We start from the raw sequence: 26030 nt of genomic DNA on the forward strand, positions 1-26030 counted from the left end.
ACGTGACATATAAACACCTACATGCAAACATCAGCTCATCTGGGTCAGAAACTCACAGTGCTGATGAGAAAGTGAGTTGGGATCATAGTATTCCCTGGTGCTAGCACTCAGGTAGTTTGCATGCTCACCAGAACTTACACCCATTTTCACTGACAGCCTGAGGTTCCTCTTGGACGTAGTCAGGCTGTTTGCTGTCCCTGCACCGAGCAGAGGCTCCGGAACATCGCTGCTCTCAATTTAGAAATCCATTTCTGATTTCCAGTGTGAACACATTCACGCCTGGCTTATATTTGTACCGATACTACCCTTTAGTTCAGCAGAGTCCATAATGGCTTTCAGTTCACACCGAGTGGAGGGTAAAACCTATACAAAGGGTAAATCCTGCTGTAATGGCAAAGGCAGCTCTGATACTGTCCAGTAAGTCACTGCCGGGGCACTACTATGTGGGCCTTTGAGGACCATATGGTGCAACTGAGCTCCCCCCGACCACCTCCCCGTGGTGCCACGTACACGCATGCATCTTGTTGTGATACACCCATCATCTCGTCTTGGCCTGCATTTTGTTGAAGGTGGCAGCTTGGAATACACTATGAAATGTTCTGGCCTACACACTAGGCCGCTCTATTTCTTGTCTCTCATGTTTGCACTCATCTATGAGGTGTTTAATCCCAACCCTTCTCAATTTAGGCTGTGTTTAGTTGTTGGTTTGGGCTTTTTTGTTGGATTTTTTAAAAAAGGCCATCAGTGGGTTTTTTTCTCTACCTTCTGGTACTCAGCAATTCTGAAACAAATAATCCTTCTTGAAGCAGCTGCTGGTATTATTAAGGAAAATATTCAGTAATCTCCTCTAACTAGTTTCTTGAAAATCTTTACCTTCTCAAAAATATGTTAGTTTAGTCCAAGAGACATTGTGAGAGACTGCTGCATTAGATCTCTTTTTTTCCCTGGACATAATTTGTTCTGGAGATGATTAAGAGATGTTTAAAATCTGACTGCCAGCATAAACTGTAACTTGAATGTGAACACGAAGGTTATGGTGTGTATACATACCAAGATTACATAAATACATTGTATATTTTTAAGGATGTTAGTAGCAGGTAATGGATTTTATACAATTTAGATATTTTTGTACTCAATATTTTTTCAGCAGCTTTTTGCTCAAGACCTCGCCTGTAGCTCACGATGCATATAAGCCAAAGAGGTTCCTGGCTGGCAGGAACCAAGGAGATGGGGTATCTGACCTGTTTACAACAAAATATGTATGCAGAGATAGCAAAATGAGAAAAGTAACGCAGAAGATACCAGGGAGAAAACAAATGAAAAGAAATAGTCTGCTGAGAGTCTTTTAAAAATGTAACCATTTGAAGATATGTGGATGAGCTCATGTGCAAATATTCAGTGGGAAATCAAGTGGGATGTCAACCATATGCCGCCGTATCAGAGGAGCCCAAAAGAATTTCCCAACCAAGCTTATTTCTCATTTTTCACACAGCTGAAATAGGTGAAATTGATGTGTTTGTCTGTAGTTGAGTAAATCCCCATGTGGCTATCGATAAATATTTAGAATCTGAATAAGAAATTTTGGCGTTAATGATTTGATTTCCCCAGCGAACGGGACAGAGATAAAGCTGCAGCAACAAAAATCACTATGTAATAATGTTATGCACATCATTCAGTACTAAAATGGAAAAACCTCAATGTTCAATTTAAGAAAAAAATATTCTGCAATGACTATTGCAAATGACAGGGACAATAAATGTGTCATCAAAGCAAACAGTTGCTACTGTGTAAGATGACCTGATTATTTTCTTTAATTCTTCAACTTAATCTGATGACACATATAAAAATGGAGGGAATTTATAGGTTTTTTAAAATTTCTTTTAAAAATCGCTGCAGTACTTTCACAGAGTGAACTTCCGTAGTATAAAACTTTATCACAGGAGTGCAATTGCACATGCAAGGAAACTCAGAATTTTTGTTTTAATGAGGAAAAAAAAGTTCCATCATAAATCATGAGATCTCAAATGATCCATTTGAATTATACTTTATCAGAGCAGTTTGCTCCCCTTGATTACACTTCCATGCTAATGCACAGCACGTCTGTAATCACAGAAATTTAGGAAGACATTCCATCACTGTAACATTTTAAATAGCCACGTTCCAGTGCATGCTTGACGATGCATTTTAACTCTTCAAAGAATCTCTTAAGTACTCTGGGCTGCTGCCTGTTGAATTACTTACAGAGATTTCCTCAACTACAAGTTCTTGGAACCAATGTTTTAGTTATTCAGCTCCTGACCTTGAAGTGTCTATGGAATACTAAATTGCTTTGGGTTTATTCTAAACCAGTGTTTTAAAGAGACATGGCTAGTTCAATAATGGTTCCCACTATGTCTGAGCAACTCGGATGACATATAAAAATGAAGACTCACAGATCAGGTATTTTAAAAATACTGTACTCCTCAGGAAGTGATTTACTTCTTGCACAATTTCTCATTTTAAAAAAGGTATCTCACTCAACACTGCCTTCTCAGAATTCTCTTTTGTAACACATGGGGTACTTCATCCCTTTAAAATAAAAACTATAATCTCAATAGAATCTAAAAGTAAGATATTTGAAATAATATGCTCTTTAAAAAAAAAACCCAAACCAACCTTGCATGCCTCACTCGATGTTCAGTCACTTCTGCTAGAACATGAAAATCTGAGGTACTACTTAGAAAATGATTACTCAAAAGTGAAACATGCAAGTCATCACCTAAACTGAAGATACCAAAGTTAAACAGTAAAACTAATGCATTTTTAACATTTTCAATTTTATAATTAAACATATTTGAAACATAAGTAATCTGATAAAAAAATGTTTAGAAATTATTATTAGAAATTTTATACATTAGCTAAAGTCACCTTCACTAAATTATGCAACATAATCTATGCCAAATTCTAGAGGGGACTACAAAAGCTAACTTAATTGTCTTAAGTAAGTTGACAGTCTCTCAATACAAGGGTATGCATGACTATATAGAACTCAGGCCAAATATATGGAAACTACATTCTTTAGTTATGATTCATACCATAGTCAGTATGATGAGATACTTCATTTGAAAAACAAAACAAAACAAAAAACAAGTGTCTGCTCCAGCCTGGTAGGTGTTCTTTGTCCCACATAGCCACCTATACCTGAAGGAGTGAAGGGAGACTCAATGGTGGGACTCAACAAAAGGAAAGACAAATGTGTGGCCAGAAATTATGGTAGCCCTTCAATGAAAGTCCTGTGGACTTGGAAAGCTGTCAAAAGGTGGCTCTTACCCACCATTGCTGTGGTGAACTCTGGAGACAGCTTTGCATTACTTTAAATGAGGCATTGGTCAGAAGAGCTGCCCTCACCTACAATGACAGGTGGTGACAGCAGCGAAAGGAATTTGAGCTCTGCATTTCTGAAGCGTTCTGCTTTGATTACAGCTACTGTCATTATCCTTCACACTGGCAGCAGGGCCAGTACTTTTGGCTATGGTCAAGGCTCCTCACCTTCCCGACCACCTAGAACTGCATTACTTACCACGTTAGCCTTGACGGGGCTGAGCTCCATCTATTGACTAGCACCTTTTTCTAAGAACTCTGCATATATTCAACAAACTCATGTGAAAAGAGACAGTCTGTTTCAAAAAGGTAAAAGTCACATGCATGAGGCAGCAGTAAAATGCTTGGAAACTACTGGTCTGCTGTTTTGGGAGATGTTTGCACAGAGAGCCTTTGCATTCATGCTAACTGGCTCTCCCAGCTCATGTATCTGGTATAGTACTAGAGCCTCAAGATGTGTCAATATATAGCACAGAAACTCTGCATTTCCATTTGACCCACAACTGAATTGAGACTGGCTTACCACAGGTTACACCCCTCCTTGTTCAACAAGAAGCCAGCAAACACTGGGGCCTCTTAACACCCCGACAGACATGCAGCATTCCACCTTACCGCGGCTAAGAGAACACTTTCCAATTCCATCTTCCCTTCTGTCTCCAGAGCTCTCTCAGCTAGGGGCAGATTAGTTACAAATGAGTGAGGTACAGCTCCCCTTACCTGCTTCTGGTGTACGGCATGCTGCCCCCCGTTCAAATCAAGCTCTTCCCACTCCCAAGAGCTGCTGAAAACACTGCTGGACCGTGCATGCAATTGGTTTGTAGTGGGACTGGGGAAAAAAAGAGTTGCTCTTCTGATAATTTTGTATCATTAATTAAACAAAACCAGGGAATACAGAACTCAGAAAGTAAGTTTTACTTCTTTTTAGGTTTGAGAGTGCTCTGCTGTCCTGGTTGATCCTGTGGCAAGTCTGCCTGTGTTCAATACTAAAATAAAAAGTAGTGACATATGCTGATTACTACAGCAGGTAGATTGTCCAGTCCTCATTTTAATGGTCTCTTCTTGATTTCAATCACAGACGTACACCTGTAAGAGGGAATCAGAACCCAGTGCTCGCATCTTTAAGACTTCCTATCAGTACATCAGAATGACAGGGTGGAAATACATACAGATTATTCACTGTGCCAGCTGTAGATGTGCAGGCTCTCAAACCAAACTTAGCAATGTAAATTCAACCTTTCAGATACAACACCCTCCTCTGAAGCCTTATAAAAATACCAGTGAAACGTAGAGCCATTTTACAAAACAATTATCTTTATAGAAAGGTATTTTAGTGGTATATGCTGAGGTAAATAATAAAAACAGACCCAACAGAGGGCATGACCAGTGTTATGGAGAACTCCGGGTGAAATTTGGCCAAAAGCCTGTTTTATAAAAGCTAATATTTACCTACCAGTTATGATCCCTGGTAAGATGCTTATTGCTGCAATACTTGAAAATTATTCTTCAGTTTACAAATTGAAAAATATACGAAATTAGATCTGTATGAATGTTAGGTATTAGCTGTCACAAATTTTAAAAGGCATTATACCAAGTTTTCTTAATTGTTTACTAACCAATTTGATTGTAGCAGGTAAATAAACTACATCATACATTTTACCTGACACCATGCATCAAAATCACCATAAAAACTAAGTTTATCAAAGTCCAACTCCACAAGGAAAACATGAAAAAAGTGCAAATTATGTACCCAGTATTTCTGTCACAGCTGTTTTTTTCTTAATATGGCATGAAAAAGGTTTACAGCATATATTAAGAAAATTCTTACAAGTGTTCACCTCAATGCTTATATATACAACATTTTGCTCAAAGTGCTCACTATATGAAAAGAACCGATTGGATAAAAATATTTAAACAGTGCTTTCTGAACGTTCAGGGAAAATTCATATAATACATCAGTCCCATTTGTTTTCTTCTTCACTCAGTGCAATGAGATGCAGAAGTCACATCAACTTCACGACAACTTTGCTTGCCACAGTGCCAGAAAACCTCAGTTACAGTGGCATTCTTGGTGTCCCATTGGGAGTGGGTCTTTTATTTTTTTGCATGAGGCTTTGATGTTTTCGAGATCTTACTACTTTCATTCTTACTTCAAATACTTCTTGTATGGCTTTTCGAAAACAATGGAAATTGTAGTCTATTAATCCTACAGAAACAGAAATGTTTTCCATATTAATAAAGACATTTATACAAATTAGGTAATGAAAAATTGCTTATATTCTACATTTAGTGAAATACCACACTGTCTCTCTGGAGGTCACAATCAGTGAATTTTCCAGGCATTTTTTTCTGTACTAAGCAAAAGCACATTTGATAAATACAAATAATTCAGTGAGCATTACAGTTTCATACTATGTCCAATATTAAATATACTTATCAGTCTTAAGAGAAAACAAATAGAAGTTCATTGGCAGATAACAAAGCTTTAAAATAAAGAGCTTTGGAGAAGTGCTCAATATACTACATGAAAAATTAATATATTTCATGAAATATGGTGTCATTTTGTAAATTTGCTTTACAGAATAACTGTGATAAAAATAAGTAGCATCTGGTAATTAAAAAAGTTTCCATTTTTTTGAAAATTCATAAGCTTTGAAATGGATATTTGATAGAAATATTACCAAATAACAGCCAGCTATATTTCATCTTACATTTTAATTGAAAAATAACACAATAGACATGCTGTTAGATTACATATGTACATAACAGGCAGATAATATTACCATGTGAGTGGGCTGAATGTGATCCCATAGAAAAGCTGTAAAGCCATACTGGTAGTCAATCGAAGACTTACTGGGTGCTACAATTGTGTAATACTGCAGTACAATTTTAGAATTTTGGTACTGAGCTTACTAACCTCATTCAAGGTTAATGCCATAAGCTTTCTTAACTCAAATACTGCAGTGTTTTCTACTTCAATTTCCCTAACAGAAGATGGTACACATTTTAAGTGGCTTGAATCCACCATGTTACACTTTGATTTTTTTCCAGGAATTGTTTTCCCTCTCCCTAGAGTTCAGACAAAATATTATGTGGAAGTCACCAGGTAGCAAAAGCTAATCTGCATTATAATACCAGAACTGTACTGTTAAAGAGTAGAGGCTACAGCACTAAGTGTCCCGAACAAACTATGTAGACACAACAACCTGACACAGTTGTGGACAAACCCTAATGGGTGTTTATTCAACATGGTGTGTTTTCTGAAACTGTTCTTAGTAGGTATGTCAAAGTAACACATCTTACACTTACAGCAAAAAAAGAAAGTGACCACTTCTAACATTCATAGATAATAAAGGCAGTATGGGTATTAAAGAGAAATTCAACCAGTTGAAGTTCTATAAAATAAAAGCTAAACAGCCCGTCGAACAGCCCAGCAGACATGGTATGAGTACTGCATCCACAAACACACCAACAATAGTGAAGTAATATCACAAGATGGGGACACGAGCCCAGATGATGGGTCATTCTTCCACTGCTCAGTTCTGGTCTCAGGGCATTTCACTAAGACCAGTAACTTGGTGAAAATCATGCCAGCAAGCAGAATGATCATGAACTAAGCTTTCAGTATTGACCTTGACCAGGGTCAGAGAGATAACCAAGAAATTTTATGGACTTTAACTGCAAAATATGAAAGCCATCTAGTTCCCAAATATCCAGCTTTTTAAAAGCCTCCTTTCAGAGATGAGGAAAGCAAGAACATATTTTTTTCTATCAGGCAGTTTCAGTAATTTTTCCTTGGTTATGGCACGCAAGCTGTTCCAAATGCGTATGCTGGCGCCAACAGGTACGAGTCAATGTTAGCCAAGATAAACTGACACATTCTACTGTTGCAGATGGAAGCTTTACTGTACTGGATGTAAACTTTCATATGCTTTCATATCAGAAAGTTGTCAAATACATTTATGATTTCATCTTATCTTAATGCCAGCACAAATACCTCATGCCTTTAAACATGTTATGTAAGCTCTACCAAGCTGTACTTACCTTTAATATTTGTGATACAGCTAAAGACTGTTATCAGCTAATGACAACCACAGTTATTCGTTAACTCGCTAATATAAGGGAAAAGTAATGCAATACTAGAAAAGGGAAAAAATACCTTTTCTCTCAAAGCTTTCTTCTCTGACAAAACAAACAAGAGCAAGGAATTTTGTCACCTCTTTTAAATAAAGGACAGTTGTATTGTTCAATTTTATGATTGCCATTGATTCTTTGTCATAAGGAGTTCCAGTGCCATCGTCTTTAAGCCTAAAGGACAATATTCAAACAAACATACATTTAAAACATAAATTGCAAGGAGATGTACATGCTACCGCAGAAGATCTCCAGTTGCTAATGTATAAGGAAAGGAAACTGAAACAAAAACCCCCAAAACCCACAAAGGTCGTGTAGGGAAAAGAGGACAAACAGAGAACTGAAGTACAAGTGAAGCAGCTCTCTGAGGCCAGCAGAGGCCACTAGCTATTAAAGTAAACAAAACTAAATATGGCCCCACTTTTTTTTTTTTTTTTTTAATGGGAGGCATCCTTCTGTTGAATTTGTTCCTGGGGAACAAAAAAGATAATGTTTCCTTTTATTTTAGGTTAGTTACTTCCCACTCCTTCCTCCAAATAAAATTATTAGCATAGAAAGAGGAAGGTGTTCACAAAAGAGGCTGGGCGGGGAGCAGTGCTCGTTGCTGGCAGGGGATCTGTACCTCAGAGGCCTGCTGTTTCCTCCTTCCCCCCATCCTGACAAATTACTCTGGCAAATTATACATTCTCATTACTGTTTATACCCACATCATTCTGATTTTGAGGCCACTCAGATTCTAGGTACACAGTTTTATGAAAAACATTAACAATTTACTTACCCATATATACAAGAAATGTCAATCACAACATCTATCATATCACAGCAGAGCTCATAAGTTTGCATATCCACTGGAGTACTGTCCGTTGCAATATAGATCTTACTGACTACATCAAATAAAAATGCCTTCTCAATCCCAGAATTCTATTTAACAAAAGAAAAAAGAAAAATAAAATGGAAAACACGTCTTCAAATTAATACCAAGCTTTTTTGTTCCCCTACTTGCTTGTTACGCAAAAAGCTAGGCTGAAGAAGTGGAAGTTAAAGTGCAATCAAGCTCATTTTGAAAGAATTGTACGTAAGCATTGTTGTAGTTGTAGCAAACCATGATGCTCACCGACCTTCCAACAGTTTCTGCCTCTGAGCAGACATAACGCCAAATTACACTCCCAGACTTCCCCTCTCTGGAAAACATCTGGAGAGATTACATTTATTTTCAGTGGAAAATGCAGGGGAAAACAAATGTTCCAAGATCAAACTTTTGGGTGTTTGACTGTAACAATGGACATAAAAAGAGAGCTGTAATTTAAAGTTATTCTAGCTGGACAGTAAGAAGACAGAAGCAAGGAAAAGAAAAAGTTGATGGACAAAGAATTTCTCAAGGAAATGGAGAAATTGTCTCATCTGGGTCTGTAGCTGTTTCATTGTTTGGTTCCTTAGAACATCTTTTAGGATCACAGGAGAAAGACCAGTATTTTGAGGGTGCTCTTTCAGTTTTCATGTAGCATTGTTTATAAAGCCATGTTTATAATGCTAAAGCTTGCTAATGTGATGACAGCCACATTCCTGTCATCCTGCCAAGCTGATTAAGACTCCCTCCATACTGGAGATGTATCATATTTGCAGCTCTCAGAGGCTAGCCAGGAATGCTAGCTCATACTCTTTGCGTAGACAAGTGTAACTGCCATAAGCCTCTGCTTCCTGCAAAAAAGAGGAAAAAACGTGTACCATTTAACTGAAAACAGTAGCTTTGCTTGCTGATATCAAGGGATTGCACCCGGGCAGCTGTCCCAGTATGAACACAAAGTGCAATTTCCCAGTACTGCTAAAGCTCAAGCTATAAAATATGCTTCAGAATCCACCTATACAGGAAGAGAAGCAACTTTCCCCTATCCAACCAAATTTTCTCCATATATGGGTGTCCCTTTTTAATATGGTTTGGGACTGCTGCCACAGCAGTTTTGTAACTACCAAAAAACACTCTGAAAACTCCTAACAACTTCAGCTTCCTTTGTAGTTACAGAACTTTTCCTTTTTCTTCTTCTTTCCCAAGTCAACTATTTAACACATAGTTAAGAGACTAAAGTGACCCTCCCACTCCAAATTTCATGAAATGGGTAGAAAAATTTAAACCCAGGTATGCTTTTGAACAATGGCCAGCAATATTTTGGGCATTTTCTTCTTAAAGAGGCTTAATTCTTCCACCATCACACACACAACTAAGGCTGGAAACATCTGTCAACAATTACAGAGTACAGAGGTGAAATTCTTGCATTTCATTATGGAAAAGACTCCATGAGTGGTACATTTCAGTAATTCATTAATTAAAAAAATATTCAAAACAAAGTACACACTGTGGATACCTTAGGTACGTGGGCTGAAGCACACAATGTACAAGAAGAGTCTCAGAGGAAGAGAAGGCTTGTCGCTATCTACAAATACCTAATATAAGGATGCACAGAAGACAGAGCCAAACTCAGAGCTACAGTGTTGAAGGACAACAGGCATAAGCTGGAATTCTGACTTGATACAAGGAAAAAAGATTTAACGTGAGGATGGTGAAGCACTGGGAGCACGCCGACCTGAGAGGTTGCAGTTTCCATCCCTGGAGATACACAAAGCTGGACTGGACTCAGCCATGAGCAACCTGCTCTAACTGGCCTGACTCTGAGCAGGAGCTGACTTCTAAAGGTCCCTTTCAGCCTACCTGGGTCTATGAATCTACATTCTTTGAGCACTAAGAACAAAAAGGTATGTGTATTTATTTTGGTTATTCTGGCCGCATGTGATAGTTCTGTAATTTTAATTTTTAAATAGTAATTCTGACAGCACGTCACACATTTCAACAGATGCTGTCAAATAAGATTAATCACAAGATTCACCTGTAAGTATCACGTAAGTATATAGCTGTAATTCATTGTCAAAATACATATTTGGAAATACAAGTAATTTTAGACACAAGAAGTTGGAACTCGAGCCCTGCAGTGTCATTCATGAGGAGTTGATTATAATATTTTGTATTACATAAGGACATAGTGATAATTTCAGCTGTACAGGTCAGATGTATCTTAAATTATTAAGATGCCAGTGACAATATAGTAACATTTAGCAATGAGAAGTGATTTTTCCATCTCAGAACTCCAGCTGCTGCAGCCTGCCTGTACTTGCAGTGACAGCTGAAAAAGTTTTCATCCTGAGATGTTTGCCATGCCAGCAGTTACACCTGCTAGTAAAGGCAGAGCTTGCTGTCCTAACTTAAACCATGCATGTTTTCAGTTGAAACTAGTACGCTGTGGCAGGACCTGCTGAGAAACTGGCACATATTTGCTTCTGTTGAACTTTATACGGTGACAGAAACCTTGGCAAAAGGGTAGGATGGACTGCCAGGAGTAGTCACCACTGAACTGTACCCATGTGACTTCACAGATCTCATTTGCCAGTGTTTTTAGTACAACTTTAACTGAAAAAGCAACAGATTTGCCAGACAGTTTGTGAGGAAATTGCTCAAGGAAAAAAAAATACCAGTACAAACAATAATTACAAGTCATTAAAAAATTCAGGAAACAGTGGATAAAAAATACTATTCAAAAAGATATTATACCATTAACACTCAGCCAGGGAAAATGACAGTAAGAATTCAACTGTTTCTGTTACTAGAGCAGGAGGGCTCCTTATTAGAGAAACAAAGGCCAACAGCTGCCTTGTGCAACTAAGATGCTGTCACTGATGTCAATAAAAGCAGGCTCAGAATAAGCAATTGTAATCTCTGACAGAACCCTACAGTCTGGAAAGAAGATGCAACACGCGCTAGAAGCTCTTTCAAGCACTCTGAATTGATGTAGGAGTATTCCATGGCTGATCTGAACCAAGAGAGTCATTGCAAAAAATCTTCTGCAATGAATATATGAGATTTTATTTTCGATAGGTAAAAACCATGAAGTAGTTGAAATTCAAACCAGCTATAGTGGGTTTGATAAGTAGAAGGCAGTTTCTATTCTTTAAATGGAATTGGTTCAGTAAAACTAGTAGTATTACTGCAATTCCTCAGTTAGGTAAGTGGGCCTAGCTTCCTCCTTCCTTAAAGTATGCAGACAGAATTTGGCCCTAAAAAGTAATTTTTAAAAGAACTTACAGGATATCACCAGTCACTTACAGTTAGGAATGAATTCTGGACGGTTATTTAAACAGGTCTTGTGGCAAACAGCAGATTTCATGAATGAATTTTAATTTTAAATATTACATTTGAAATTACAGATGAAATTTATATCATCAAATAAACAAAACCGCACTTAATTTTATTTTTGCCATGATAACTCATTGTTTATTTTTAACCCATACTTTTTAACATTCCTCAAATCCCCAACAACCTTAAAATGAAAATCCACATTCCCGTGTCAAATGACTTGATTGCTTGGTAAGGCGACAGTAATTAGAAAACAAACATCCTTCTACATGAAGCTGATAAGAGTGTTAGTCAGGTAAGATGTACATGGATTTTGAATGCCAAATGAACTGTTATTTTATGCTTTATGAGCAGTTACATTAAAGAATGTAGAAGCAGTATTATCACACTGATGGTTCCTCAAACGTACAAGCTAACACACTGTGGCACTATAAAGTTAGGCAAAAACCTGACGTGAACTTCAGAGTCTATTTTTGTGATCATCAGCTTTTCATGTTGGAAGTCTTCATGGCATAAATGAAAGCACATGCTCATGAATATTGCTGCAAAACCCAAACTAGAACACCAATACACCCACACTTTGATATCCAACACACTGGCTTCCTGAGGTAAAGCATGACCAAAATCCATGTCAAGATTTGTTGTCACTAAGTTGCTAAAGTAAAGAGGCACCCGCTAAGTAATTCTATGCTGAAAGATGATGTTTAGTCTTCCTGTGGTTGCAAATAGTGTCATTTCGAATTTGCTTTCTACAGATAGAAGATACTTGACAAAACAGACAGCAAGCATGCTGAGGATACACCTTGCTATAGGTCATTAACAAACTGGATTTTGCTCTGTTTGGAGCTAAGAAACAGTCTGAGACTGTTGCCCCTACTGAATAGGGGAAATAGCATACCTCTTTGGCTTTTTTTGAATTCCTATTCATTTGAAAGAGTTGTTCTTCCTTACAAATTACATCTAACAGACTAGATATTATTTGAGCTGCCTTCTGGGTGTTCCAGACACACAAGCAACTGTCATCAGTCATTCAGGAAGCAGCCCGTGCTCGATTCATGTGGTGCTTTGGCAGAAATTCTTCACCAACTGCAAACAGTGAAGAGAGCCTGTACAGAGATCTGACTCACGACAGGAGTGACTGGGGTGACTCTGTTCCAAGGAGGACTACGGTTCAGACAGCTTTCTCTTTAAGACCATGTAGCATATTCAATATCCAATTGCTCCAGAACTGTTGTCATGACTCCTTCATTATCTTTCTGTCCTAAGTGGAGTTTGAGACTGGATGATAACTGGTATACAGTCAATCCATTTTGGTAGAAACAGATCTTTGTAACAAACCATTCATTATGAAATAGCATCATTCATTGCTTAATAGTAAGAGAATAAGTTTTGGAAAGACCTCCCTCTAATCCTAGCTCTCCCTTTCAGCAACGTATCCAACTTTATTCTGTCTCCATTTTCACACCCTACACTGAGAAACTGTGAAGTCTAATTTTATCTTACAGGCTGTTGAACGATATTAAAAAATTTCATTGCTTAAAAATCACAAAAAGGCACAACTAAGTGCCTTGCTTCGAACTTGAAGCTTGACAGAGCAATGCTAGATGCAAGGTACAAAATTAGAATACTGTGAGAAAGGGTGCAGTTTCAGGAGCTGCTATGACCTGACTTAATGACCCCCAAAACTGAGGGTTCCCCCTTTTCACAACCAACTCACTGTGTTCCCCTTTGCTCATGGCCACACGTTCCCACCTTTTATCTTGTGCCAAAACAAAAGAATGTTGGACTCCTCCATGACCCACTTTTAACTAAATAAAACAATGCATTAGTGTGCATCACAGTGACTCCATGATGGAACAGGCGAGTGTCAGAACCAATACAAAGGAGAGGAAGGGACCACACATATGGGAACAGTGGAGCAAGCAATTACCTCCACAGAGGTTAATAAGCCACTAGATATGCAAAGCTCTCTAACTGGCCTTGGGAGTAACTATGGAAACTGTGAAAGCTGCGATGGACTCTACCTCTAAAAATTTCAAGACAAGAGGACACCTTCTTAAGCAGGTTAAACTTTGCACATTAAGTAGAATTAATTCTAAGAAGCTCTACGTAAGAGGTCAGACTAGATGATGTTCCTTTAAGAATTTATTTACACAAATTTTAAGTACTACTTAAATGCATGCAGCACAGACCTTTGTAACATTCAGATTACTGTATGAGCAGAAAAGTGAGGGCTGCTAACCCACTTTATATGATTCAGGAAATACTGTGAGTATCTCAGCAGCTCAGCAACACTGTTTAATAGACAGAGAGGTGAGGGTGCATGAGGGTGCACCCAAGCTGCATGTGGGTGCATTTCAACTAAGTTTTGATAATTTCTCTGAGAGTTCACATTGCTCATAATCTCTCAGAAGGCAGCAAACAGAGTATCTCAACATGCATGTTGGACATAGCCGGATCTACAGACAAAGTATATAACAAGTACTTACTGAAATAAAGATGTTAAGCAGGTTTTCCAGTGTTGGGAGCTGTGGAATCAGTTTCTGTACCACTTTGCTAAATGCTTCAAATATAGAATGATCATATATGCTTGTCAGATAAAAGCTGGAAAAAAACGTTACCACATTTTCCTTTTAGCCACATACTGTGAACATGATGTACCTTTCATAATATGAGTGAAATGAAATATTGTCAAACAGCAAGTGCCTACACTTATGCAATTACCCCTTGTGATCAAAATTCACATGTTATTGAAGCATAGGACTTTGTTTCTCTATGAAAAAACCCTAGACACTGCACACTAGACCTCAATGTAGAACTTCATGATGCAACTCCCACCTTGGTATTCTTACGAAAATATTTTTCAAATTGCAGGAAAGGAGTATTACTGAATACGTCTGTTGTGATCTACTTTTTGAAAGCTGTGAACCCATATATCAATTCAATGATGCAGTCAAGTTGTTAAGAGCTCTAAAGAGCTGGCATGGTCATGGAGCGGGTCTCTGTTTTTAATATATTTGTACTTGGCTTTAAGTGCTAAGACAGACACGACAACTTGATGTCCTCTAGTTCCCAGTCTGCGGAAGTCCACTATTTTTCATTATTTGCTACAATGCTCTGCTTTATCAGCAGACATAAGGCAAAGATACAGCACCTGTCTTCCCAAGTGGCTCCAAGCAGGCTGCAGCAGTGAGGACTAGTGATTGGGAGGGCACTGCAAGGCAGAGAGGTTTCAAAGAAGACAAAAGTGATGTAAGGTACCATATACACTCTACTGGCTGGAGCTCTGGTTGCTGCCACTGTCCAAGCAACTTATTTCAAGACAGCAGTTGCAGCAAAAACTGGTAGGACTCTGGTGTATTTGTAATCTGTTTTAAAGCACATCTCCTCTGCATCTTTCCCTCCAAGACAGCAATCAGAAATAAGATACTTTGTTTGGCCCAAAAAAGTCATTTGGTCAAAAGCAATGTCTCTGATTATCCTTTTCCTTCATATATCAATAGCTTGTTGCCTGCTACTTCAAGAGAACAGAAAATGGTTAACTTGCCAAATAAGCTGCTCTCCTCTTTGGGATTCTCTGCACAGCAACTTTTCTCACCTGAGGTGAATCTTCTCCAATCCAGCATCTGCAAGGTCATCATTTGCTCTCTGGTGAATATCTCTTTGCGTTTCAATTTTGTGATCATCAGATAAACCATCCACTTTATGGATAAAGATTTCAAAGTTGATATCTGGATTCACTTTATAGGCTCTGGTCACAGTAAGATGCAGCCGAGCTAACGCTTCCATATAATCATCCTAATGAAGTAAAAAGAAAAGCTACAACTGCAGGAAAGTTCTTAAAAATATATATAAAATTTTATGGTACATACTTTTAGATAATGCTACAGTTGAACAACAGCTTAATTTTTTTGTAATTTCTTATAAGCAGAAGCCTGAGCCTACATCTAGCATATGCACCAATCTCATGCTGTCAGCACTTAGGAGTCTGAGCAAGAACCTTGAGATATTAAAGCAAATTAGTTAACTTTCGAACATACTGCAGAGAGAGATTAAAAATAACCAAGCAGCTCTTCAAGTTTTAATGACTTTCTTTTAATGTGTGTTTGTGATGTAAGTTATTTATTTGCTTTAAAAAAAAAATCTGTGCTTCTCAACCCATCTGTCTATTGCTAAAGTAAGAAAAGAAAAAGGTAGCTTAACCCCCCCCCCTTTTTTTACCTGAGAATCAATAACAAATATCAGTGCTCCAGTGCCTCTGAAAATCATCTCATAGTCAAACGTAGGGTCAAAGAAGTCAATTTGCCCAGGAAAATCCCATATCTGAAAGTTGACAAAGGAGCTGTTGGAAACATCCTCTCTGCAGATCTTGTTTGTGCTCTCCAAGAAGAGAGTCTCATTTGGCGACATTTTGTGAAAGACAACTTTCTGAATGGAAGACTTCCCACTTCTTCTCAATCCCATGAGCAGGATTCTTGGCTTAACTTCAGTACTGAAGGGATCATTGAAATCCAAAACTGAATAAAATCACACAAGAAGAAAAGTATATATACATATATACTATGGCAATATAATTAGTAACTGCCAGATAACATGCATTTGACATTTATTTTCATGATATTTTACTTGAGTTTATGCAAATGTTACCAATTTTTAAGATTAGGGATTTTAACTTGAATTATTTGCCCCTTAGGCTATACTATCAGAAAACCTACTTCTCGCCTGTAACACAGAGACTGCAGAAGGTTTGGTCGCTCGATTTGTATGTGAAAAATGTGTTATCATGCACAGACATCCTAAAATACCTGATTTCACTCTAATTAACACTACCCCACATACATTCTAACCCAACTTTAAAATAATATAATCCAGTAACAAATACCCTCGTCAACTACATAACACTGCTGGAAGAAAGGAGTAAGTTTGTGCTAGATACATCTGTGTGATCTTCCCAAGGCTACATGAGGGCTTCCTTCCTCTAAAATAGATAGATAGATAAAATCACACATCCCAGGAGGTACAGGAGGAGGACAACTCAGCAGGCAAACAATTCCTGCTGGGACTTACAACACAGTACTGAGCTCATGAGGAGTCCTTTTCTAAGGTAGGAAGGATTTCACCTGCTATTGAACAATTTGTGTTACAATCTGTAAAAGTTTGTTATCCAATAAATAAGATTATAGCATATCCCTTGCCTATTTGCAAAATAAAGGCCTGGAAACACAGTGATTTCATTGTGTTACCTACCCCAGTTTGAAACCCAGTTTGAAACTGGTACCACTAAACCAGAACATTTTCTAGTGCTGGTGCAGTTATATTAGTATAAAGGTAGTCATAGGAGTAAACTATACTGTTATATCTGTAAAGACATGAATGTATAGCTATCCACACCTGTAAGCACACCAACTTCAGTTTCAGGTATCTCTAATTAAATAGCTACAACTGTCTCAATTGCTGCATTTAGCTGGGCTATAACTTTGAAATGTCCAAGCTGAAAACGGTACTGCACGTAGATGTAAAAATCTTTCAAATACCTCTGTGATATCCTGTTTGCAGCATCAAACACAAGCAATGCAAAAAACTGAACTGTCAATGCTAAATCTGCAGAGTAACGCTCACAGCACACAGTGGTCAGATTTAAAATACTGATCAGACAACAGGCTAAACACACCAGCCATCAGGCAGACCTTCTCCCACCCACTGCAGACTATTCAACATTATTCAGAGCATGACATAATTGTATTTCTTTGTCTTTTTATACTGGGATAGATTTTGAATTGCAGAAAACTGGCACACATTTGTTCATAGGCATCCTTCCTGCATATGCCCTGCATACTTTAAGCCATCAACTTTACTCCAAAAGTATGAAAATCCAAACCAAGAAACTTCAGCAACAACAATTTGAACCTGTCGATTTACTACATAGCCTTATGAGCTGAAAAACATAGAAAGCTTGAAGGAATCCTTTGCCTTGGGGCATGTTTTGCACCCAGGGGTGGTGATCACGTCCACCCTCTTGTATTCCTCAAGCCTCACTCACAACTTTCAGAAACACAAGAGCAGGATGTGCCTGCCAGGAGTGCACAGAACCTTATTCACATCTGTTTGTGCCTCATGAGCTTCAGTTACCCAGGATTAGGGCTTCTCAACTTCAGAAGGTCTTGCGGTGTTAGCATCAAACGTCCCTTGGCACCATCTACTGGCTTGTGAGTGGTTATGCCACTCAGTGTGGGCCATGTCATCACAGTGCCTGACTGACACGGAGTTGAAAACTCATTATCAGTGGGATCCTATCCCTTTTAAATACATTTGAAAGGCCTTGACAGGTATTACCACTTACTGTGTTCTTGTCAATTATCACACATGAAACACTACCAAGCAGGACCAGTGCACAGATGAAACTCCTTCAAGCAGAATAGCAACAGGTAACTCCATAAGAATCTCATGCTCCTAATGCAGCAATGGCCAAGGTCTGCTGATCCACAGACAACAAATTTAGGAAGTAATAAACTGCAGTCAACATGCTGCTCTACTCTTCTTGTCAACCTGAACAGTGATAGTACCCTCCTGTGGCTGCAAGATACATGTGCCTACAATACTTCATACCTATAGCAGAATAATAAACATCTGCTCTAGGATGATGTAACAATATTACGTTTTGGGGGTACAGTCTCGCCAACAAAGCAAACCAAAGGTACAGGATTTAACGGCATTTCCTCCACCCCACTCTCTTCTTTAGTGCACAATTTTTCCACAGCTGCCAAACGTATAATAGCAATTTCATTAATGTGGATACATCATGCAATTTACATTTTGGCCATCAGAAGAGAAAATAATTTACTCAAAGCTTTACCAGAACTAGTCAGAATAAAATATTTCATAAAGGTATATAAAGAACAGTCTTCTGGTTGAGACTTTATTGCATGTTTCAAAAAATTTGAAAAACTGCCATTTGCTCTGTACACAACAGAACTTATGAAGTCTAATTTGCTACGGATTTGTACTTTGTGTCCCCTTCCTCTTCCCACCACAGTAACACCAACTTCCTCCTGTATATCTTATGACATATCCTCCAAATAACAGATATGACATGCTGTGACTGATGTGGAGCTCAACACACGCCAGTTGGCTAGATCTTATGTACACCAGTACGTATACATGTACACTGCTTTGCCAGCTGCTGCCACAGAGAACACCCGTATCTGCTCACCTGTCCCTCTGAGGACACTTTCATTTGGGTCTCCTCTCTTCTGTATGCCAGTTTTCATCAAACGTGTGGGACCTTAATCATCTTTGAGATGTCTGTCTGTCAAATTTGGCTGAAAGTGGACAGCAGTTTCCAAAGTTCTGACCCGTGATGAGACAACCAGAAGACAGGCTACCTACATAACTCCTTTTTCTTTAAGGAATAGGCTAAAAACTCACATGTATTTAAAAATATTTTAAATAACTCGGGGTTTTACATTGTTGTATTAAATTATTCCAGACTGTTAGATTTTTCTGGGCTATAACACTTACTAGAAAGAAACTGCTTTGTATTAAAGCCATACAAACAAAAAAAAAATACAGTTGCATGTACAAACACAGTTACTGATAAGAAGAATGAACACCAGCTCTTCTGCTAGTAAGACTGTTATTTAGCTTTTGAGATCCTGCCAGTTCAAAGACAGGGAAATGTAAATGAGTATCATCCAAACCTGACTAGATAGCAAGGCTGCTACAGCACTTTCCTCTGAGAGAGAGTTAAGAGATTACCTTATATGTAAAGGAATTGGACGATGTGCTGCCTGCCCACATTCCTTTGCAGAGTACATGACAACTCCTCCTTTAATTTGCCACAGAAATGCCAGTAGATGTATCACTGCAACTTCCCAGACTAGGTTACTGAGTGAGATCATAATACGCCTAAGAGAAACACTAAACTCTTCTCTATTCTCTAATGGGGAAGATGATTTTCCCTATTGCGAGATGCAACACATTTCCTGCTTCATTCACTTTTGCAAAGAGTAAATGTTATAAAATGCCAGCTTCTAACACGTATCAACAGTCCTTCATCTTTCAACTCTTTCAAGCAGCCATAAAGAACAGAAGTCACACTGGTTAGGGGCCATATCCTTTGCAGTATTCACAAATTAAACTTAACAAACCCAAAAGCACTCTCCCCACAGAGAAGCACTCAATACCTCGCAAAATTTCACAATTGCAGTTGTGTCCTTGCTTATGGAGTACAATTTGTGTGTGTTATAACATGCAGAAGAGCCCAGCACTGAGGAGTTGAGAACTGCATGTCGTAGTCCTGACCTGCCTTACCAGGATGCACAGTACACAATTAATACTTTAATATCTCCTTCACGCTATTAGAGATATTCATTGATAACTAAAATAGTTTTTGAAGACCATCCTGATTTCCACATCAATTGCAATTAATTGTCAAAGCAGGTGACTATCAGTGCTTCACGGGCATATGTGACAGAGATGCCACATTGGAAGATGTATTTGTAGATCTCACTGGTTTTCAAACATCCAAATAAAGCACTGCAGTTCATCTGCTCAAGTGACATCAAGCCAAAAGAAATTATTTTGCTCATGTTACCATCTGTAAAGTAACAAACCTCTGAGTTTTAAACTAATAAAGCTAATAATTCTTTTTTCCCCCACTAATGCAATCATGTTATTTTTAAGCTTTAACCTCATTTGTGTAAAGGACAATTAGCAGTCCCAAACTCTCCATTCGTGTACCTTCAAGCCCATTGATCTCGTAGCATTTCTAATACTACTGTGACTGAGATATTTGCAGCACTTTGGAGTGCTCTCAAGACAACAGCCTTACAAAACACATACTCTAAACATCTTCAATACTAACAGATGCCTGAAAGAGTTAACAGAAAAAGCTTATATGCAATCAAGAAAGCTGTTCAGCTACTGTGGGTTCATAAACATTGCAGAAGTGCCTAGTGGAAGGAAATTTTTGTGGCTAAAGAAAAGACTCAGAACCAGAAGACCTGGTTCCACTCTGCCACAAGTGCAGCACTCTGCAATGATATGTCTGAAAGCTACTTTCTTGGACACTCTGCAGAGGATTTCCCGGCTTCCAAATACTTTTTAATTGCATATTTAAAAAATATGACTAGACTTTATGTAAACTAAGTGCTTTAAGGTCTCTGAATATGACCCTATGTGTAAAGTAAAAAGATTAAGAGGAGGAAAAGAGCCCTGGTTTCAGCATTCAGGCTAGAGACAAGAAACCAGTATGGAGTGAGAGATGACCAATATGAAGTTTTGAAATCTCCTGTATGCCTACAAGCACAAATTATGCTTTTACTTTTAAGCCTGGCTTCTCCCTTCACTTTCTACAGCCATGCATTGAAGCTGTTCTCCTTATATTGCCCTTTCCACTCTTTGTAGAAAAGTGGAGGCTGTGACACTGAATTTTGGACTACTTACTTACTTACTGTACGGATCCAGAAAGAGAGAGGACAAAAACTGGGAAAAGGAAAGACCCTTGCCCTGCAGCCCAGTGTTAAATACACAAAACACAGACCCAAACCTCCTCCATTACAGATGCTCTATGCCTCTTTCTTCAGAGAATTAAGAATGAAACAGAAAGCCAGAGGATCCAGACTGTTAAAATGGATCTTTGTTTTAAACCTGTGTAAAAGAGGTCCCTACATGGACTGATTTCTACTGTTCAAATGTAAAGGTTTGTTTCTTTTAAGTACAATATTCTGGTGTTACTATGGAGAAGCAATTGACATTTTTAGCAGTCTAGCAAAGTTCCTATTGAAAAATATCCAATAAATTCCTCTGAGGACAGAATATGGATTACTTCTCTACAGAAAATGCTAAGTTAGTTTAGCACAAAAGAAATATGCTAAAATATATTTTCTTTGCATCAAAATATAGGCTTCTACTCAAAGCACTGACCTACCTCTCTCCCCAAAATTGCATTTGCGAATGTGATATCTCCCTGACAGCCTGTAGGGCTGGGCCTTTAAGCAGAAGGGTTCTGTGTGCTAATAATCAAAGTAGCTTTAAAACATGTGGCCTTTTGTTATGCTCTTATAAAAAAGCAATTCTTTCTTCGCCTTGAGATACTGAGAGATTTCCAAGCTCCTTTGTGAAATACATTTCAGAAGAATGAATTCAGGCTCTGAATGAAAGCAACAGGCTCTGAGCTGGCATTGCCTCTTTTTACTGAATGAGGCTGCTTTTCCGGGTAAGCCTGTCCTTCCTAGCATCACCATCCATACTGACACGGATACGCAGCGAGAAACGTGGGTCCCCATACGCACAGACACATGGGCAACAGACATTTAGTGGAGCCTGCCACTGTGGGGACTGACATTCACAGCTGCAGAGCAGCCCTGGACACAGAGCTGTGTGTTGCCGCTGCCTTTTATAACCTGACACCCTCCCCACCCCCATCCTTGGCACACTCAAGTCACATCACCAGGCTGCGGCCACGAGTAGCTCTCACCCCAGACATGGAAAATACTGAAAGGAGATTACCCCCACTTTGTCTGCACTCCTTTCGCCTCCTCCCTCTTTCCCAGCCCTTCCTGCTACCTGTCAGCCCTTGCCCTGCTCCTGCCCGAGAGAGAGTTCCCCGCTCTCTGACCCCAGGGTAGCGCCCAACGAGCACCCTGTCCCCGCCTCGTCCCCTGCCACGGTCACCTCCGCAGCATCCCCGCTCAGCCTGGCCTCTTACCACCCACCCCCGTCCCCAGCGAGGCCTGCCCTCCCTCCGGACGCCTCGTCTCCCCCACACCGCTATCCCTGTATCCCTGCCTCCCTTCGTGCCCTGCTCACCCTCGCCGTGCCCCAAATCCCGCGGGGAGCCTTGCCTCCTCCCTGACCCACATCCGCTGGCAGCCAGGCCCGACCCCCAGCTGCCAAACCTCAACTCCTCCGGGGGTGGCCCCGTCCCGCCCGCCACCGTCCCTACCTCACCTCGGCCCCTGCCCCGCCTCACCCACGTCTCCGCGCACACGGGGCCGCCCCTGCCCCGCACCTCGCCCCCCCGCCCCGCCTCACCCCTCACCCGCACTCCTTGTGGCCGCTCCCCCACAACCCCCTCCGAGGCCGGTGCCTGCCCCCCCCCCCCCGGCTCTCCGGGAGCAGCCCCCGCAGCCCCACGGTGGCCGCGACGCCGCTCCCCGCCGGCCCCGGTGCCGATGCTGCTGCGGCCGCCGCGGGTGGCACTCACACGCCTCATCGCCGCCGCTTTCCGCGTCCCCGTCCGAGAAGGACTCGGCCCCGTCGGCGTAGCCCGCCAAGCCCACGATCTCCTCCTCCTCTTCCTCCTCCTCGTCCCCCTCCTCCTCCTCCGGCAGCTTCCTCGGCACCTGGCTCATGCCGGCCGCGCTCCCGGCGGGGCTCCGAGGGCCCCTCTGCCTGCGGGCGGCCTCGGGGCGCGCCTGGCCGCTGGCGCGGGGGGGCCGAGGTGCCGCGCTGGCGCCGTGCCCCGCCGCCGCCGCCGCTCCCCGCCGCCGCCGCTCCCCTCCCCCGCACGGCGCTCGGCGGAGCGCGCGGCGCAGCCTGCCGGCGGGGCGCAGAGCGAGCGGGCGGGGGAGGCGGCGTGACCCGCGTCACCTGACGCGGCCGGTCATGGGCCGGCGGGGCCTCCGCGCCCGCCGGTCGCCCAGGCCACGGCTCCGCCGCTGGCACCCACCGCTGGCACCCACCGCTGGCAGGCGGAGCCGGGCGGTGCGGTGCTCGCAGGCGGGCTCCGAGGCCTGCTGGGCACCGCTGCCTCCCGCCCCGGCCCCGCTGTCCCGTGGCGCCCTACGCGGGCCTAGAGACACGCGTGGGACCGGTGCACACGCGAGACGCTGCCTCTGGCGTGCGGGGGCCGGGGTGGGTGAGCAGAGTGGCGACGGCGGCCAGGTGAGCCAGTCTGCTACACCACAATTTCTACAGGCATTTTTATTACAGGTAGCCCTCCCGGGGGGGGCCGAAGTCAGTCAAGTCTTGCAGCCTCACCCTGCACGGAGACCGTGGGACTCGGGCAGGGCCCATGTCTGCCCAGCGCTGCTCAGCTCCCACATCCACCGTGCCTGCTCGGGGCCCACATGGTGCCAGCGGCACTGCCCGTGGCCTGCCCAGCGCTCCTTCCGTGCTGACCGTGCCCTCGTATGGCCGGGCCCAAAGTGTTAAGCCCAGCAGTAATGGTGGGTAGTAACATATTTGCAGTGTGAGTGAGAGATTATTTTAGAAATAATACTCTGGATGAGAACGTTAGACTAAAGAAAGCCATAGTAGTGAACTCTCTTTGGAAGAGGATGGGATTTTGAGGCCCCTGGCAGACTGAGGTGTGCTCAGCTGCCTGCCATTGCTTCCTCCAGACCTGCACCGTGAAGACAGACCTGCCCCTCAGCCAGGCCCCTTCTCCAGAGTTTGCAGTGCTGCTCTGGTTGTCCTGTACCAGTCTAAGCACTGCAGGGTGTGTGTTAGTCCCATGCTCCCCACTGTGGTGACTGGCAGCCAAGTTCCCGATTCTCTGGCAGATCTCACTCACCGGCTGACCACATCTGCACAGAAAAGGCTATTGGGTTACAAGACTGGCTAGGGGAAGTGGGTCTTGCCCAGAAATCTGACTGTGTTAGGTTTCTTTTACACAAAGAGCTATGAAACATCACCAGTGAGAGAGAGAGACTCATTTGGAGATACTAAAAGACTAAATCGGGGTGTACAAGCTCAGGAATGACAGGGCTGGTTACGATGCAACTCTTCCCACAACACTGATGTCAGTGACCTCCTGTTTGACCACAGCTTCAGGTTCAAAGCCACGGAGACTCCAGGCCCATCACCAGATAGGTTTCCTGCCAACCCCTAGCACTTCAGCCAGCCCCTCGGAAATATAACCTGTCGTCAACTCTACATAAGCTTCGGGACTTGTTCCCCCTCGCCAGCAAGTTGTTCTCTGTCCTTTCTGCACCTGGACTTTTTCTTTCCTCCTTTTCTTTTGCCAGGTCATTTAACTTTGAAACCTGTTGCACATCCAGTGCCCAGCCTTCAGTCACAGGACTTGTAGTAAGAGCAGGTAGATACGGGGTGGAGTCTTTGGATATATGACATGTACAATATTAGATGAGACTGGACTTTGTCAGCGGGGAGCTGCAGTTCATAGACATGACATACTTTCTGTTTCAGGCAACTGAGGGAATCCCTCATGAATTTCTCTTTCCAACAGAAAAAAAAAATCCAGAAGAATACAAAATTTGCTGTCTGGATTAAAAATGGTTAACAATAATTAAGCACAGGGAATGGTCCCACTGACGTCCACACAATCAAAGGAGCCTGTATGTATCTAGGTTTGCAGGATCGTGACAGTGTCTCAGCCTGCTTCTGTTAAAGGGAGAAATCTCCCATTAAATAGGCTGGTGGCAGATCAGTGCCAAGAAAGTCTTTTTCTGCAATGTGTTAACGTCTTATTTCTCAATCATAATGATAAAACATAGCCAAAGTAGTCCTGCAAACATTTACATATATGGAACTTATTTATCATATAGCTTAACTGTTACTCACACAAATACTTCCATTCCTACATCAGAATTTTACACAATATCAAGTAAAATAAAATTCCCATGAAGCAGGGCTATCCTGAATATGGAAACAAGCAAACAAAATTACAGTGTGAGGAATCACAACGTATTTTTTATGTATTTTAGCAATTACATTCTAATTTCAGTAATGACACCAGACTTCAGACTAGTGCTGTCGTTTTGACAAAGCTACAAAGGTCTGCTGAGATCAGAGAGGCGTCAGAACACAAAATTCAGTCAGTAAATCTTTCCTGCAGAGCACCATGGGTTTTGATGTGAACCTAGGGTGTGACTACTGCCACAGAATGATGAATACCATAGTAATTGTTTGGTGAAAAATGCCTAAGTAGAATGATCTGCAAAAACATTCAAAAGAATAGATTCATCACGTAACTAGACAGCGCCTGTGATACTTCAATGTTTAGTTCATGTAGGGCATCACCCTGAGAATGCCTTCAAGCCAGAGGAACAGCCTTTGAAAGCGATGTATGTGCCTGCAGGATCCAGCATTGTATGGGGAGCAGCTGCTAGCTTTCTCTTTTTCTCCTCCTTCTTCAGATCCCACTTTTATCGTTTTACTCAGCCTACTCACACAAACTCCTTTCTCCTGCACTGGTGTCTACAGATGGTCCCGTCTGACTTGCCTCTCTACCAGTTTGTGAATTACCGATGTACACACGTAATTGCCCACATCATTCCAGTGAACCGAAGGTCCCTGGGATGTAATAGCTAGAGGGGTGGGTGAGGTGGTGAGTGGGCACAGTGAGCTTTCAAGTCAGCCCTCTTTGACCTTCAGCCCAGCCTTCAAAGCCCGC

General features: G+C 41.3%; 1 protein-coding gene across 1 annotated transcript; it reads right to left on the bottom strand.

Annotated features, from left to right (window-relative positions):
• Nucleotides 1–4387: 4387 nt before the first annotated feature.
• Nucleotides 4388–23156, bottom strand: RRAGD (Ras related GTP binding D). The gene is made up of 7 exons (XM_075747680.1): nucleotides 22878–23156; nucleotides 15893–16188; nucleotides 15270–15469; nucleotides 14161–14275; nucleotides 8270–8412; nucleotides 7517–7665; nucleotides 4388–5563 (listed from the first exon to the last, which is right to left on the bottom strand). Exons 1-7 carry the CDS (start codon nucleotides 23023–23025, stop codon nucleotides 5412–5414), a joined length of 1203 nt encoding a protein of 400 aa, XP_075603795.1. The 5' UTR covers nucleotides 23026–23156; the 3' UTR covers nucleotides 4388–5411.
• Nucleotides 23157–26030: the final 2874 nt, after the last annotated feature.

Source organism: Balearica regulorum, chromosome 3, assembly GCF_011004875.1.
Source record: "Balearica regulorum gibbericeps isolate bBalReg1 chromosome 3, bBalReg1.pri, whole genome shotgun sequence".
NCBI lineage: Eukaryota > Metazoa > Chordata > Aves > Gruiformes > Gruidae > Balearica > Balearica regulorum.